This window comes from Rhamphochromis longiceps, linkage group LG7 (genome assembly GCF_057381845.1).
Source record: "Rhamphochromis longiceps isolate RC_006_pf linkage group LG7, R_longiceps_female_GT1.1, whole genome shotgun sequence".
NCBI classification, from domain to species: Eukaryota; Metazoa; Chordata; class Actinopteri; order Cichliformes; family Cichlidae; genus Rhamphochromis; species Rhamphochromis longiceps.
The window spans coordinates 46,365,176-46,383,011 of NC_140563.1; the positions used below are offsets into that span (position 1 = coordinate 46,365,176).

At 40.5% G+C, this 17,836-nt stretch overlaps 2 protein-coding genes across 4 annotated transcripts in view; one reads left to right on the forward strand and one right to left on the reverse strand.

The window, feature by feature from the left end:
- The window catches only part of uhrf2 (ubiquitin like with PHD and ring finger domains 2), a 51,067-nt gene extending 43,530 nt beyond the window's left edge, over positions 1-7,537 (forward strand). For 2 of the 3 annotated variants that reach the window (XM_085413909.1, XM_085413910.1), the window contains 9 exons: positions 1,148-1,255; positions 1,374-1,478; positions 1,577-1,683; positions 1,936-2,098; positions 2,404-2,541; positions 2,649-2,886; positions 3,122-3,273; positions 3,546-3,644; positions 4,488-7,537. In XM_085413909.1, the coding sequence (XP_085270035.1) occupies positions 1,148-1,255; positions 1,374-1,478; positions 1,577-1,683; positions 1,936-2,098; positions 2,404-2,541; positions 2,649-2,886; positions 3,122-3,273; positions 3,546-3,644; positions 4,488-4,634 (1,257 nt within the window). In that variant the 3' untranslated portion in view covers positions 4,635-7,537. The remainder of the gene's footprint in view (positions 1-1,147; positions 1,256-1,373; positions 1,479-1,576; positions 1,684-1,935; positions 2,099-2,403; positions 2,542-2,648; positions 2,887-3,121; positions 3,274-3,545; positions 3,645-4,487) is intronic. The other variant, XM_085413911.1, reaches the window with a different exon arrangement.
- A 4,070-nt stretch (positions 7,538-11,607) lies between these two features.
- On the reverse strand, positions 11,608-16,237 carry oaz1b (ornithine decarboxylase antizyme 1b). The gene is given in 6 exon segments (XM_085413912.1): positions 11,608-12,679; positions 12,804-12,889; positions 13,259-13,431; positions 13,535-13,621; positions 13,623-13,674; positions 16,045-16,237. Coding segments are annotated over 6 exon segments (654 nt in total). The 5' UTR covers positions 16,170-16,237; the 3' UTR covers positions 11,608-12,548.
- Positions 16,238-17,836: the final 1,599 nt, after the last annotated feature.

Sequence of the window (17,836 nt, forward strand, 5' to 3'; positions counted from 1 at the left end):
GTTTGCACATTCTGGTGCATTAACCATTACAGAAACATTAAAAAGAAATTTTTTTTGGTAATTACCAGTAGGCCTACTGTTAAATTTAGGGCAGCTGTGGCACAAACCTTACACTATGTGAAGGTCTAATAAATTTGTTAAGTGCTGTGGATATATAAATATGTATGAGTAGAATATGTAATTATATATTCTGAGCAGCGTTTGGTAGCTGCGGCTCAAGTGAAGGGCAAAAAGTTAGCAGTGATGCTCTGTGCTATAGATTTATTTTCCAAATCACACCGCTTTGCTTCACAATTTAATCTAAAACAACAGAAAAAAATGGCACCATTGTGTAAATGAGAGGTAAAAAAAAAAAGTGAATGAAGTGTCAGACATTTTCTCATCACAGGCTAGACGATCGCCTATTGATGTGTTATTGATTATGAAGGGTTTTGATTATTATAATGAGTGTGAATTTGCTCCATTCACTTTTTCAAGGCGTTAGAAGGTCGCATTTAAACTTCCTACTTGGCAAAGCAACAACTGCATCCTTGTATCTGCTGAAACAGAAAATGAGACAGGGAGACTTCTCCCGCTCACTTAGTTGCTTATTTAATTTGAATCTGATCTAAGCATGCTGTTAAATATTTTCCTCAAAATCCCTTCAGATTCTTCTCATGGCCTGTTTCCATCCTGGCCTTGCTGTCTCTCTGACGCTCTGCTCCGCGGTGTGTGTAATGTGAACAATGCCATTAAGCATGACTTAGCCACTTTCCTGGAACTGCCAGTGGAAAATAACTCCTTTCTTTACCAGAATGCTCCCTTTCTCGGTGGACTAATTGAAAACAGCCTGGCTTGTGTGTTTGGGCACATTTATGCGCCCTGAGTCATGCAGCATTTATACTTGACTTTTCTTATTAACACGATTTTAGAACCCTTAAAATAAAACGCTTTTCCTCGCAAAAGCTGTCTTGCATTCTGACTTTCAAGAACCGTATATGCCACCTAAATGGGATGCTGATCGCTGTTAAAATATAACTGCTGATTAAGCTACTGTACATTTGATATTTGCATGACCGCTGTGCTAAACGAATGCAATATAAAGGCATTTGTGCTCATTTTGGTATTTTTTTGTGCACATCTTTGTTCTTTCTTCATATAATTGCAGGGTATGGCCTGTGTGGGGCGTACTAAAGAATGCACTATTGTTCCTTCAAACCACTATGGACCCATTCCTGGTGTTCCTGTTGGTACCACTTGGAAGTTTAGAGTTCAGGTTAGCTGGCGTTATTGTTTTTTTAACATTGCATGATAATCAGATATATTTTGAACATTTAAAGAAAAATCATGCCTCACTCTGCACTTCTGTTTCTCCTTCCGTGTATCCCCCTCAGGTGAGCGAGGCAGGGGTTCACAGGCCACATGTCGGCGGCATCCACGGGCGCAGTAACGATGGCTCCTATTCGCTGGTGCTGGCTGGAGGCTTTGAAGATGAAGTGGTGGGTCCTATAATGTTTCTCTCCCCGTGCTAGTTTATTGTTAATCTTGCACGTTTGCCTGCTGTTCGTGATGTTATGGTCACTGTGATCTGTGGTAGGACCGGGGAGACGAGTTCACCTACACGGGCAGCGGGGGTCGTGACCTCTCAGGAAACAAACGGATCGGAGAGCACTCTTTTGACCAGACGCTGACTCACATGAACAGGTGGGGCACTTGGTTGTTTCTGATGTCCATGCTTCTTAATATGAAAGCTGCCTCGCTTCAGGTTTATTTGCTTTAATCTCTTGATTTAAATAACAACATGAAGTATAGCCTTCACATTCATTGTCTCGATTTTTAATTAGTAAATAAATCCTTATTTCTGTACTGAAATAAGGATTTCTCAACCATTAAGCCATCATTTCTTGTAATTCTCACATGTAATAAAGATAATTCTGTTTTGCCCGACCCCTTCAGGGCACTGGCCTTAAACTGCGATGCACCTCTGAATGACAAAGACGGAGCAGAGTCCAGGAACTGGCGAGCAGGAAAACCTGTACGAGTGGTCCGCAGCTCCAAAGGTCGCCGCATTAGCAAGTATGCTCCCGAAGAAGGAAACCGCTACGATGGCATTTACAAGGTATCGCCAAATCTTGTCCACCAGAAATACATCTGCTTACTGCAAGCAGCACTGCATAAAATAGTGTCGATATAGAGTGCAGGTTGTGTACAAACTTACAGAATGATTGAAGTTTTAAAAGCTGCCTTTCAAGCTATATGGGATCCTATTACAGCCGTGTTTCTATAACTAACACTGCGCTTCTAAATCTTCATCTTCTTCTGTCTTAGAAACCGTTTGTCACCCGTCTTAAGTCAGAGCTGCTTCAAAACTTCAGTTCACTTTTTTTTTGAATGAAATTTGCTGTGGTTGATGGCGGCTCGTAGGTGGTAAAGTACTGGCCAGAGATCGGGAAGTGCGGTTACTTGGTGTGGAGGTACCTGCTGAGACGAGATGATCAGGAGCCAGCGCCTTGGACCCCTGAAGGTGTGGAGAGGATCAAGAAACTGGGCCTTGCTGTTCAGGTTAGATATGTGTCTTAAATCAGGCACGTGTGCCTTTGTTGGTGCACTTCATTTCTACTTTTCAAAATTAGGTTCAATCTTCTTTGTCTCTCCTTGTGCGTCTGCAGTACCCCCCAGGCTACTTGGCGGCCATGGCCAACAAATCAAAGAAGGAGGCTTGTGCTCGACCCGGTCGGGGCGGCCGCAGTAAGCACTATCCCGGGAGGGGGCGGCCACGGAGGCAACGCAAGATTAAGGAGAAAGAGGAGAGCGATGACAAGGAGGAGGAGGACGAGCATCCAGTGGCCAATGTGGAAGAGGAGTCTCCACAAAGTAATGGAGTGCAGAAGACAACAAGAGATAGTGGTGGGTGCTTTTAGAAGCTCAAAGCAGGTCAGACAAGGTATTGTGAGACGAGGACAGGTGAGACCAGTGTGATCACTGAAACAGTTTTGAAGATGGGAAATGAATATTTAAAAGCACAAACTCCACTAGGATATTTTTTTTACCTAGCCATACACCACTGTAAATATATATATATATATTTTTAGTCTCCGAGGATAGATCCTTCTGTTTCTGAAGTCTTAGTTTGTTTTCTCAGCAGAGTCAAAACCGGTGGAAGAGCCTCCTTCTAAACGGGTGAAGATAGAGGAAACCTTCCAGCTGTCAGAGCAGCAGCAGCAGTTGATCCAAGAGGACACAGCCAACAAGAAACTCTGGGATGAAGCCATGGAGCACCTTAAAGAGGGACCGGTATAAAATTTAGTATACCACAATACACATCTCTGGTTTATGTTTATAAAAAATGTTAAGTATCTCACAGCAACTCGCTCCATGTGCTCTAAATAATAAATCTTCTCGATGTAAGAAGATTTACTGACTGAGATTTACAGCCTGTCTGTTGCTGTTGATTTATAAGTAAAGCAGGTTAAAAAGGCAGCAACATCGCCATAATTCAAAATTGCTACAACTTTAGTGTGTTTGTTTCTTTCCCACCTTCATTCCTTTGACGTTTCTTTTTGAAGAATTTCCTTCGCAAGATGGAGCAGATCTTCATGTGTGTGTGCTGCCAGGAGTTGGCCTTCCAGCCCATCACCACTGTCTGCTCACACAATGTTTGCAAGGTATAGGATTTGTTTTCTAACTATTATGTGGACATGCTGCGGTTATTGTTTGTTGATTATTATTTCATTTTGACTTTTTGTTTCACTAGGTTTCCACATTAGGTGTGCTTGTTTCAGTTTAGCTTTTTATTGTTTGAAATGTTTAGTTTGTTTAAGTCTCAGTGTTTTAATCTTTTTAAGTATTATGCCAGAGGGAATGATTTTAGCAAGTACGTCAGTACAGGTATAAACATGTTGATCAAAGCTTCATCGGACTTCAAGTATTAAACAAATACTTAAAATAAGAAAATGTTACCTGTATTTTATATTGTATATTTTAGTTTTTTGTCCACATTCACAAAATCACATATTACTTTTAATATTTTTCAAGAATCTAGTTTATTACTTTATTATTTTTGTTAAAAAATTGTTTGGTTTTTTTTTCACATTTTGTTTCAGTTTTTTGTTTGTGATGCCCATTATATGGTGTTTTAGGGTGTGTGAAAGCAAAAAAAAAAAGTTCGTTTTAGCCTGTTGTTAGGTGGTTGCCAGGCAACTTGACAGCATAATATGTCACGCACAATTGAAGTCTTGCGAATATAAATTAGATTTTATTTTTGAGAAATAAAAATGTTTGATGCAGTGTTATAGGTGCATAATTTTAAAAAAACAGTTTATTTAAGCCTGTTGCTCTGTGGTTGCTTGGCAACATGATCACATCAGAATATATGATGAGGATGAGAACCTTCAGGGGCTCAGGTGTACATGTGTACCAAGTTTGCTTAGTCAGCTCCTGATTGTGTAGGGGGAGAACAAACACACAGTCTTCATGTATTACAGTAACGTTCACCCTTCTCTTCACAGACCTGTCTCCAACGGTCGTTTCGGGCAAAGGTGTACACCTGCCCCGCCTGCCGCCACGACTTGGGCAAGGACTACGTTATGACCCAAAACAAGACGCTTCAGATGCTGCTCGACCAGTTCTTTCCCGGCTACAGCAAGGGCCGATGAGGTCGAAATCATGTTTATAAGTAGGATACACGCACATAAGCACCCATTCTGTGCACCCTCGTATACTGTCAAGTACCTAGAGCTCCACTTTAAAATGCATTGCACACTCATAATGTACTTACCCACGGGCTAATGTATATTGCATATACAGCCATTTATGTATACAATCATTCATACACAAACAACCTCAGTAGGGACTGACCTCATCTGTTGAACTTGGACTGTCTCCATCAGCATCACCAGCCTGAAAAATCAACCGAGGACATTTTTTAAAACTTCCTGCCACACGAACGCACACGAAAACCAATGCACAAAAAAAAAAAAAAAAGAGTCCCCAAACTCACGCTCACACTAGCCATCTCAACAGTTTTTCCCTTTCCACCGTGTTGTCCACCGGTTCAATTAATTGCGTTATGCCGTCAGAGTGCAAATTCTCCCCCGGCAACATCACAAGCGCAGCAGTTAAGAGTTTAGTTTCCTGCCACCCTGTTTGCATTTTGTGTACCATGCATGCAGCTTTACACCAAAGCACTGAGCCAATCGGAGCCGTTTCTGAGCTGGCTAATAAAAAGTGGCCGGTGCTAGGAGGCGGCGGAGGTGAGTAGGTCGTTTGACTGAGAGGGTGCCCACAGAGTTGATCTGTTGTTAACGTGCATTTATAATGAAGCACACTATGTCTTATTCCCATGAAGCACTTTATTACCGACATGTGGAGCAGGCTTGTTTTGTAGGTTAATCAGGAGCAAGTGCTAACATCCTGCTCCTAATGTCACTTGGAATAATGCCATTGCTTTGCCTTGAGCTAACGGGAATAGCAGATGTCTCACCAGGGGTAACTTTCCTTGTATTGGCAGGGAACACAAATTGGCAACTGCATCCAGTTTGTTTAGAGTGCTGGAAAATTTATGGTTCCAACAAAGCTGCAAATTTTACATACTGATGAGACGCACCAGTGAGTCCCCTCTTTACGTTTTACGTCGAGTCAGAAAAGCCATTTGCTTTAATAAAGACACAAGGCCACAGGGCCGATTATGGGCAAAGATTGCAGGAGTCTGCTTTTAAAAAGTAACCTCGGCTGGTGATTTGTGCCTGAACACGAGATAGAACAAACACACTGTTGAAACTTCTTCAGAAGCACCAAAAAGTCCAGCAGTGTCAGAAATGTGTTAAACGTCACACGCGGAGGATTATAAATATAGTTCTGGTTCACGGTTGTACTTATTAAGTCAGATGACATCGACAAAACTGTCCTGGTATGTCAGGTCCATATGTTCTGGTGTTTTTCAACGAATGCTTTGATGTTACAGGAATAAAAGACTAAAGAGTTTTTAGATGCACTTCTGTTTCAGTGACTGGTGTCCCTGCACTCAAGAAGGCCTTCACATAAAGCTGGCTGGTCTTTATTGTTCATCTGCTGCTGTTCTACCTGTTAGTTAATGGTCGGTGGAGAGCTCTGGAGGTGTCCAGCATGATGTTATTCTCCTCTATTTTGGAAAACTACTTTTTTAAAATGCTTTTTTTAAATAAAAAAAAAAAAGTTTTGTTTTTTTTTAAATATATATTTAGCGACCCATCCCTGATGTTAAACTAGACTACTAAAAGCACTTGGAGTGCACTGCATAAATCATTAGCTTCTTTGAGTTTGAGACACTATAACAATACCTAGTCCAGGATACTACTGACACTCAAAAATATTCTTACTTATAAGTTGTTTGGGTTTTTTTCTTTCTTTCAATGTTTGACCATAAATCACATTAATCCCCAATTGTTATTGAACTTCTTGTTCTTTATTTGTATGTTTGGCTGCATAGTAACACGTGGTAACAGTCCTGTCATCACCTGTTGGACCCAAAAACAGCACATCCTCACCCCCATGTTCACTTACCTTGTGTTATTTTTTTCTGCTGTTGCCTTTCATCAGATATTTTGTTGACATTGAATTCAGAAGCCTCTGTGCCCTCTGACAGTATCATACTTTAAAAAGGTGTTGCTTTAATTGTGAGCGCAGGAGGCAGATTCGCACCTCTTTCCAGTGCTGATATGGTACTTTAAAATGTCCAGGGTTGGCAGGTCTGATAGCAGCTTTAACAAACGCCTCACGGAGAGCAGCAGCGGCGCAGTCTCGGACAGAGGTCACCTGGAGCACTGACGTTCGGTTCGTGCATCCGAGTCGGCTTTGTGGGAAAGATGTAGCCCTTAAGGTGCAAAGGCCTTCGAGGCACAGACGTGTTTTGCGTAAAGCTGAGACGAGGGCAGCCTCAGCTTTTTTCTTTTTTTAAAACTCTGCTGACATTCAGATCAGAGGTGAACGCTGTCTTCTTGTCTGACCCCTCCCCCTCGAACCCCCCCTTCATTGGCAGGCTGTTTGTATGTGGTGATGTCCTTGTTTCTGCTCAATCATTCAGGATTTTCTTTTTTTGTTGGGTTTTTTTTTTGTTTATTTTTTTCTCTTTTTTATTAACATGCAAGTACAGATGCTACTATGGTCTTTAAAGCTAACTGTGATGTGCATTACTTCCACTGTTGCTTAATATTGTTCAGATTTATTTCTTCTTGCATTGACTGGCAAGCTGATACCCCTCCTTTCTTTCTCTGCCGTGACCTTTGCTTCCTCCTCCTCTCACTCCACTGTCTCCTGCCCTCCGTGAACCTACAGTACTAACAACTTTTAGACGTCTTGTGGACGCTTTGCTTCAGTGCTGTGTTTTTTTTTGTTTCGTTTCTTTATTGCACTCTGTTGAAGAGAAAAAAAGTTTAAGAAGTCACATTTGATTTTCCTAGAATGCTTACTATTATCTGTGTCTGCACACCTTTTTTTTTTTTTTTTTTTTTTACTCAGCCATTTTAGTTGCTTCTGTTTTAATCATTAGTCATTTTTTTTATGTTGGCGACTTCAAACATTTGCAGCAAACGCCAGTCTGAGGAGTTTTATTGCTTCATATTGTGATCTGAAATTTTATACATGTCATGATATTACTTGATATGTACCTATTAAATATTTGGATTCAAGAAAGCAATGCTTTGTAATAGTATTTTTTTTTTTGTATTAACGAGGTAGGATAAACACAGTGTAAACTTCATCCTATTCTTCTTCAAGCTCTGCTTTTTACTGCTTATAATGTATTTTGTTATTATAGTTAGATTTATATATTCAAAATAAAACAGTCAGTAAATCCATCTGACTGTTTTGCAGGTAAAACAAATATCCAATCAGTCTCCTTGTTGAGGTCAGAGGAAAATGGCCAGATTGCTTTGAGCTGAAGGCTCGAAGCTCAACAGTAACTCAAATAATTAGTCATTACAACCAAGGTAAGGAGACCAGCATCTCTGAATGCATGTCAAACCTTGAAGCAGATGAGCTACAGCAGCAGAAAAGTCACAGCAGGTGCCATTCCTGTCAGGTAAGAACAGGAAACTGAGGGTACAGTTCACACATGCTCACCAAAACTGGAAAAATGTTGCAGGTCTGATGATTTTCTATCTCTGCTGCCACAGACAGTAGGGTCAGAAATTTTCAGTAACTAAATAAAAGTATGGATCTGTTCTGCTTTTGTGTAAACAGTTCAGGCTGGTGGTGATGATGTAATGAATTGGGGGATATTTTCTCAGCTTTGGGCCCCTTAGTATCAGCTCGATTCAGTTCAGTTTTGTTTTTATAACACCAAATCACAACAACAGTCGTCTCAAGGTGCTTTCTATATTATAAAGCAGAATCTCTATAATAATACAGAGAAAACTCCAAGAATCAGATGAACTCCTTTGAACAAGCACTTGGTGACAGCGGGAAAGAAAAACTCCCTTTTAACAGGAAGAAAGCTCCAGCAGAACCAGGCTCAGGGAGAGGCGGCTGTCTGGCGTGCCTGTTGGGGCTGAGGAGAGGAGGACTGGACAACAGACACACTGTGGAAGAGAGCCAGAGATTAATAACTAATGATTAAATGCAGAGTGGTGTGTAAACAGAAAAGCTGAGCCTCGTTTAAACCACAGCATTTCTGAGTACTCTTACTGGCCGTGCCCATCCCTTTATGACCACAGTGTACCCACTGTCTGATGGCTGCTCTCAGCAGGATCATAGTTTCTTAAACATTACAGTGAAATTTCCTCTACAGTCATAAGATCTCAATGCATATGAGCACCTTTGGGATGTGGAGGAATGGGAGATCTTTGCCACAGAGAATTAAAGCAGTTCTGAAGTCAAAGGGAGTCCATTTTAGTACATAATAAAGTGGCAAGTGAGTGTAAATCCCATGACACTATAGATGTCTTGACAACCGAATGTATTTAATTATTTAACAATGTAGGGCACCAATAGAGGAAATTACTGGTTTCCTGTCAAATTGAAGATTATACTAGAGTTCAAAAGCTCTAATACAGATAAGACTTGAAATTTCACTACAGCATTTCATACTTGATACAATTCCAATTAATGCAAGCTACCCTTAGGAAGACTGGCCATCTGAATATTAGCACCTACTCCCATTTGAGCCATTTTTGCCACATTTCAGGGGTTAAAATGTAGTTTAGTCATTTCTGATTTTAGAAATGTTTGCTGTGATCACTTAATGGGTCTTCATCAAAATTGTGCTTGTCAGTTTATGGGCAATAATCTGTAAATTGTGATTGATTGTCAGCTGGATGAGGTACTATGTCACCTGGTTATTTTTCTTTCTTTCTTTCTTCCAGAATAAAATCTGAAAAGGCAGTCTTCTCTTTGCCATATTGAAAAGGAATTATGTAACTTAAATCAACACTTTATCACCATTTTCTACTGTTAACAAGAAACAGGAAAAAGAGATGATTTAAGCTTTGTGTCTACAAATTTTTAGCACTAAATCTTTAAGTTTGCCTTTAAGTGATGGTTTGGTCCAGATCTGAGCCAGGGCATCACTGAGCTCCTGGACAGTCTAGAGGTGCAGCCTGGTGCGTCAGGTGGACCAAAACATAACCTCCCAGATGTGTTCTGTTGGGTTTAGGTCAGGTGAGTGTGGGGGGCCAGTCAATGGTATCTGTTCTTTTATCCTCTGGGAACTGCCTGCATAATCTCACCACATGAGAGCGGTCATTGTCGTGCATCAGGAGGAACCCAGGACACAATGCACTGGCAGGGACTGGCAGTGGGTAACGTTAACGTTTTCCACAACTTCTGCAGACAAGTTCACACTTATCACACGTGCTCAGGGTGAACCTGCACTCATCAGTGAAAAGCACATGGCACCAGTGATGGAACTGCCAATTCTGGTATTCTATGGCAAATCCCAATCAGACTCCGCGGTGCCGGGCAGTGAGCACAGGGCCCACTAGAGGACATCGTGAAGTCTGTTTCACACCAGTTGTGTGCTGGAGGTCATTTTATGGGGCTCTGGCTTTGCTTGTCCTGTTGTTCCTTGGATAAAGGGGCAGATAGCAGTACTGCTGATGGGTTCAGGGCCTTCTACAGCCCCATCTAGCTCTTTTAGAGTAACTGGCTGATTCCTGGAATCTGCTCCATGATCTTGAGACTGTGCTGGGAGACAGCAAACCTTCTGCCAATCTGCACATGTTATTGTGCCATCCTGGAGGAGTGCGACTATGTGCAACATCTGTAGGGTCCTGGTATCACCTCATGCCACCAGTAGTGATACTGACCCTAGTCAAATGCAAAATATGTGGGGAAAAAAACAAAAGGTGAAGAGTGTGAGTAGCTTCCACCTTTAAAATGATTCCTGTTTTGGAGGTTGTCTCATTGTTAGCCCTTTAGTGCACCTGTTGTTAACTTCATTAACCCTAAAGCGGCTGAATCTGATTAAGAACCAGCAGACCAGATCAATATCCTACAAGTTTAATTGACTTGATGCTGTACTCTGACTAAAACGTTTTTAATTTTTTAGCAGTATATATTTTACAATTTGCCATTTAAAAACAGATTACACCTTTGTAGAAATTTTATTCTATAGTACTGAAAGGATTTGTAAATGCAAACATTTACAAATTCCATTAGTTTGTCTCGTTCACGACTAAGGGTCATAAATGATAAGTTTTTTTTTTATCCATACCTTTTATACATGCATTCAGAAAAACAATGGTAGGCCTGCAGGGTCCTGTTTTTGCACTCCAAGTAGAGTCACACAAATAAAAGAGAATTCAAGTGAAATATCCAACAATAAAATACATTACAGACCACAAACCTGAGATTACAGGTATGATAATGTTAATCAAGAGCAGTGCAATCACCTGTGGGTGTACCATGGGAGTCCATGGCCTTGAAGCTAATTTTAGTAAACCACACACTGTGAACACTTAACATGCAAATGGTTCCTCTGCAAGGTAACAGTACAGAGTACACACGTGTGAGTCAACCCAAGTTCATCACACCATCTTACTGAAATGAAGGTGTGACGGAAATAAAGGCGATAAGGACGTAACCTTCAGAAGGGTTTAGCAACTGCACGTCTCACACGTGCAATTGCTAAACTTTAAAATTACTGTTGACTAAGATTAAAACTCAGACGGAAAGTGCATCATTACAGGGTTACAGAAGAAATACACAATTCAGTATAATAATTGTCATAGGAAACTTACGCACATTAAAATCGGATACATAATAGAAACCCAACTTATGAAACGCAAACTACTTGAAGGCCGTTCTACAAAATTGTAAGGAAAACCTGGCTGATCTGTGGAGCCATCTAACGGGCTAAAAATCACATCGAGTGCCGTGGAGCCTCCTGGTGGTACAAGTGTATTTCACAGTCTCAATGTCTTCATCGCTGCATATATATTTGTGCGAGCAGCACAAATTGCATTATGATGTAGCCTAGTTTTAACATGACTAGGTCAAACAAAGGTATATGATATTTAAAATGTACAGAAACATTAAAGCATCTCCCACAATCATATTTGGCATAAAAATTACCTACAAAATACAGCTGCTAAAAACTCAAGACACCACAGCTGAATTTAAAAGCATTGGATAAACAAATACAAAGGCCAATGATCAGTTTTGTTGTTTTATTATCACAGAAGCACAACAGGTACCACTATGCAGGTGAACAACAAATTCAATACTATCATGAAAATAAAGTAGTTAAAAAGGAATGCTTATCTGAGAAAAAGAAAAATCCAAACATTACATCCTTCAAAAACAAACTTTCACAATATTGTCAGATCTACATGGCAGAAAGAAGCAAAAGCACTTTGGATTATTCACTTTCCTTTTTGCGTTTTGTACCAATATGCTCCACAAGATGTTTAACTTGAAACTGAAGCACTTACATCAGACACATGCAGTAGCTTTCATCTTTTTTCGCTCCACTTCTACTTGAAATGGATTCATTATCCAGCTCTAAAGTACCAATTATCAGGAGTGTGGCTTAAAAGTTTCCAAATCCACAATATTACCAGAAGGATATTGGTGCTGCAAAATGAAACTGGTCCTGCTGAAAGGTGGTTTTTTTTTTTCAAATCAATTCAGAGAGGGGGGGTGGACATAGAGATATGGGGAGAAGTTTAATGTCTTTTTTTTTTAGCCAATCAAAAGAAAGCTGGAGTACCCGAGTGTAAACCTGATGACTTTTTTTGTTGTACATTCAACAAAAGACTGCTCCAACTCAATTGTGAAAGGAAATAAAGACTTTAACCTAAAAGCCATGACAACTGCATTAAGTCAAAAAAGAAAATCCCTCCTTTTAAAACGACTAAATGGAAAACACTATGAAAAAACATAAAACAAAAAAACCCCTCAAAGGATAGATGCTGAAAACAGAAGACACACAGCTTCCCTTAAACACAAAAAGCATGGGGAGGTGAGTACTTGCATACAGAGCTACAGCCCAGGGTTTAACACAGACAGTATGTGAGTAAGCTGCGACTGAATGGGGGAAACCATACAATAGTAAGGAAAACAAAAGACGTAAGCAGGGGAGGTTGTCCGGCGGGCTACTCCTCGTCTGAGGAGTCCCTGTCAAAGTTGTAGGCCATGAAGAAAACGTCGGGTCGAGGTGGGACGAGGGCATGGCCTGGTTTCACAATCTCAAAGCCCAGGAAACTGAAGGTACGCACCAGTTTAGCTGGAATGAGAAGGTGGACACATTAAAATGATTGAAAATACATAAGTCCAAATTAACATTGTCTTACAGGGTGGACACAGAGTCAAATAGGTGAAGAAAAAGAAAAAACGCTGTTGGCACATACCACGATCATCTCTGTTCTTGTAAAAGCAGACAAACACGCTAACGACTTTCAGATGTTCTTCAGCATACTCCAAGAGAGCTGCGAAACTGCAGGGAGAAAATAGGGCAGCTTAGCTTAGAAAATGGAAAACAAGCCTGCAAGAAGCACGCTCAACCACAATTGACTTTCTCACTGAATCTGGAGCTTATCCTCAGAGGATTAGATGAGTTTTCCTGATTTCTGTATACGCTGTGCTTTTGGTTTCGCCTGCTATGTTTCATGGTCAGCAAAAATGTGATTTTACAACAGATCAAAGTTTAAAGCGTGCAAAGGCGCCAGGGTCCAATCATAATCATAAAATGCACACACCAATTATTCTAACTTTAATTGCTTGTGACTGCTCATGAGGCACCTCACATCTGCCAACCTGGAGATCTGCAGGTATTTTCTGCATATTGCTGCTAATCAGGCCTCACCTCTCCTTGCTGCCATCAGGAAGAGGGTCCAGAGGTATCTCCACGTAGAGTGCACTGCTGCTTAGGACAGCATCCCACTGTATTGTCTTGGTAACGGTAGGACGACTTTGGAAGTGGAGTATCCCAGGGCGACCGTTCCCTGGCGGTTCCTCCGTTACAGTCAACTTTCGATCCTGGAATTTAGAAACACCACACGTGAAAACAGCAGTCTGTGACATCACATTATTATATTAACCCCTGAAAACACTGCACAAAGTGGCATTTCTTCCAACTTACTGAGTAGAGCAGTCGAGCTGAAGGAGTGTGATCCCGTGTGCCATTCCCTCGCCCACCTGGGATCTTCAGGGGTGGGAGAGGGGCATCAGGAGCACCACAGAGGCCCCGGGCCGCGGGTACTACTACAGTGCAGGGAAAGGCTGCAGGCAGAGCAGACAAAGAAAATGTAGTCACACAAATTGCACCCTTACTTTGTGAGGGATCTTTCGTGCAAGTACAGGCACATACATGTCACAGGACTGCAGAAAAACACATACTCGGCCTGTGTGTTCAAAGAAGAGGAGCAGAAATTCATTTCCTGGAATTTTTTCTTTTTGAGGATTTTGTGAAGCATTTCACATTGTGCGCTACTGAAAACTACCTGCAGGCTCTTATTCCTACCAATGAATTATAGAGGATGTTTATGGCACACAGCGGAGCCAACAAAACCCCGATGGGTCACGTGCAACTGTTTTGTTTGAACTGTGAAGCAGCTGCTGTGTCTACACCTTAACACCCTAGGATACAGATAACCCAAACCACTGTTGCACTGGGCACACTCATCTCAAAGGAAGTTCTTGTTCTTACAGTGTTTGATCACACTGATATGCTGATTTTTTTTTTTTAATATTGTGAAGTTTAATTATCTTAAAAACAAACACAAGATTAGAAATTATGCTTACCAAAAAGGTTTTGACAAACTAAACTAGCAAAGGCTACAAACAAACACCAGCAGGTCTGGTCTTTTAAATAATTTACAGTTTCAGTTCCCACAACAATGGCACTATGTTTACAAAGCATCTAAAGGAGCCAGCACACCAAAGCAGAAGGATGAAGTGGGAGGCAAACAGCCACAAGCGTTTGCTTTTAAAAGTGCAAACGTGGATTTGTACTCTCAAGCTCCAGTTTGAGTGTGGTTAATTCACCTAGTTTAAATTAACAGCTTAATACAGTCAAACGGCCAAATCCACAAACTAAACCTTTACGTGCTGTGATGCAAACTCATAGATTAACACCATCTTGTGGTGTGTTACACTGACAGGTCAAACTTCTTTGAGAACAAAGCATTGATCAAAGTAGGCCTTTTGTTATAGATGATTGTGTAACATGACTGCCTATCAATACAATAACTTAGTGATCACTAGTAAGCTGAGCCTGATTACTTTTCACAATATTGATTAAATCATCTGCTCCTTATTATTTGTTCCCCCCAATTAAATAGCACTTTTCTACCAACTTTGAACACAGTAAGGGCTTTCCTATAACAAGCATCTTTGTCTAGCTCACACTACAATACAGGCACCATGGGAAACTGGTGTTCGGGATCTTGCCCAAGGACACTTCAACATGTAAGACTAGAGGAGCAGAGGGCTGACCTCCTGACCTTGTGGCTAAACTTAAATCTGATGTTAGATAAAGCACTGCTTTATTCACACTCTACTCTGCTTAGTGTGAATACAAAAGTAGCATCACATCCACACAATTAAGGAGCAGGAACTGAAGAAAAACTAAGGAAATTCTGACTCTTTATTTTACTTAAAAAAAAAAAAAAAAAAAGTAAAAGAACAATCTCAAATTGAGAGTGATTAGACAAAAAGGAACGATTTAATAAGAATTTTAAATATTTCAGAGATATTTCAGTAGTACGTACAGTAGCTGTGACATAAATTAATACTCTAATGACTACTTAATAGAACTTCTATCCTATATTTTGTCTGTCATTTAGAAATTTGACACCAAATGATAAAAACCACCCCAAAAAGTCTTTAGTATTGAGCGTCCTCTTCGGTTACAGTGTTATACGCGTGCGCATTTATAATGGTACGTCCATCATTGTGTACAGTAATCTTCTCACGTCACCTTCAGTAAAATGGCAGTTGCGTAATAATTTACCGAGTCAGCTCACGATGGCAAAGTCAGCAAAACGTGTTCACCTTTTTAAAATCAGTCTAGTGGTATCATACCTCTCGCTTCCGTCCTTTATTTATCTGGGGCCACCAAATGTTTACGGGAACAGCGGGACTAGCGTTGTTTCCCTGTTTCAATGCGCACAGCCCGATGAGGCGAGTTTTAAGCATTAACAATGTCACACGACAGCTGCCGTATAAAGATCTGCTTCATTCAAGAAGGATATCAGTTTACGTTGTCGGCACGTATTTCACAACATGATGTATTAAATTGCGTGTTTTCTTTTTACTTTCTTTGACAAAGCGATTAACTGTTAAATGCTGCCTACTTGCTAACTGCAGTGACGCAACTCAAGTTCAACGACGTCTGCGGCTAACGTTAACTAATGCTGGTTAAACTGCTTCTCGGGGTCACACAACAAGCCTACGTACTTTCAATATAAGAGTTTTTAAAAGAATATTAAAAACACAACAGACAAAAAAGTGTGACCTAAAGGGTATTTGATGATACTGCGTTCTACTTAAATGCTATTTACTTCCGCTTTTCTGGTGGGCCGCTAGCTTAGCCACCCCTCCCCCCACATCGCGATTAGCCGTTAGCTTAGGCGAGGTGATGGTACTTACTTCCCAATCATGTCACAAATACCGCTACTCAAATTCGCCATGATAGTAAGAGGCTGCGTTTTTCCTTCTTTCTCGCGAGCAAAGCAATGACTGTTTAGGATCCGCTGGAGGTTGGATTTTACCATCCGGCCTCGGGTAGAGACACGACGGGCTGACTGCTCTCTGCTGCGCTCCACTCGGTAGTGAACGTTCACGGAGCTGAGAGCTGGTTAAAAAAAAGAAAATCAAGCGACACAAAACGACACAAAACACCACTTCCTATTTTCAAAAGAGTTGTGAGGACGTTGCGTCTTATGCAACACATTATTTACACGATATTTTTCTTTTAGCATTTGGAAAAACACTTTATTACATGTTCTTCTTATTTACAAAATAAACTAAACTGATCTGGACTAAGATTACATTGCTGCCCGCAACAATGAGAAAGTCGAAACAGATTATTTTTAATATAACAAGAATTTAGTATTCTAGCAATACATCAATGATTTGTCTTAATAACTATATGTCATAAATTTACCTTATTCTCTGTATATTTTATTAATTTCAAATTAAAAATATTAACGGGGACTATTACTGTGAAAGAGGAAAACGCATTAAAACAGCTATGCCTATTTAGAGCTAACTTTACATTACTAAGCTAATGCTAACCGTGTTAAAAATGCTAACGGAAAAGATATTTTAGGGTGCTAATGTAAAATCTCACATTTACCAATATCTGAGAAAACTGACTCTCCCTGATATGTGACTGGAAAATAGTAAATGTGATCTATGACAATGTCTCCTCAAAGCATAGAAACATTTATTTAAAACTGCGATTTCTTCTGTTTATATTCTTTAGCTTGTTTTATGCTAGCACACACCAGTAGAGGGGGGGGGGGGGGGGGGGGCTGTGTTTACTGGGCCCGGAGGCACCTAGAGAGAAAAACTTAGAACAAAGGACTGTATATGAGGCCTATATGGTATCTGAACTCGTACATGAAAAATACCACCTTTAAACTTGTGCTTATACGTTTCTTGCTAGATTTAGATAGATGTTAGGTGGTTTGGTTTACAGCATTTTTTATCTAAGTTTAATCAGATCTATGAAAATTACATCTAAGTTAATATAACAAAAAGAGTCAATTTTCATTGGAAAATGAACACATTCTGTGCTAGTGACGGCTAGTGACGTCAGACTGAACAACCGGACCACCGAGAACACTCACGTTAACTTTTATCGAGTGAAAAAAAAGTTAGCTTGTTTATATTATGCTAACATAGCTGTGTCGCTAGTGGTCACGTAGCACATCATTATATACAAGCTCGCCAAACTTCAGTAACCCTACAAACATCACTGCTGTTTAGTTTTCTGTCTTCATTTATGTTGGAAGTGATAAGAAAGCTGTACGTTTTAATTTGTTTCCAAAACCCGCAGTCAGGACATGCTATATTGTATTTAGATGGAAGCTAGCGAGCTAACTCCCTGCTAACTTCTAACTCCGTTAAATGTCATAAATTCCGTTTTCATGGATGCCTGGATGTTAAACTCAATTGTTACACCTGGTAGAGGAGAAGGCTGATCATTTTATTAAAGATGAAAGACTTTAGACAGTTTTTCAACTCTCAGTAATGCCATAGTGATCGTTTGATATATGGACCTGCAGCGGAGTTTAGACCCAGACACGGCTAGTGACGTCAGACTGAACAACCGGATAGCAATCACATGATGGCAAGAATGGCATTCAGTGACTTCGTGCGACGCTCCCTCTGTCCACCAGGTGGCGACAACATTCTAAAATTTCGTTTTAGTTCA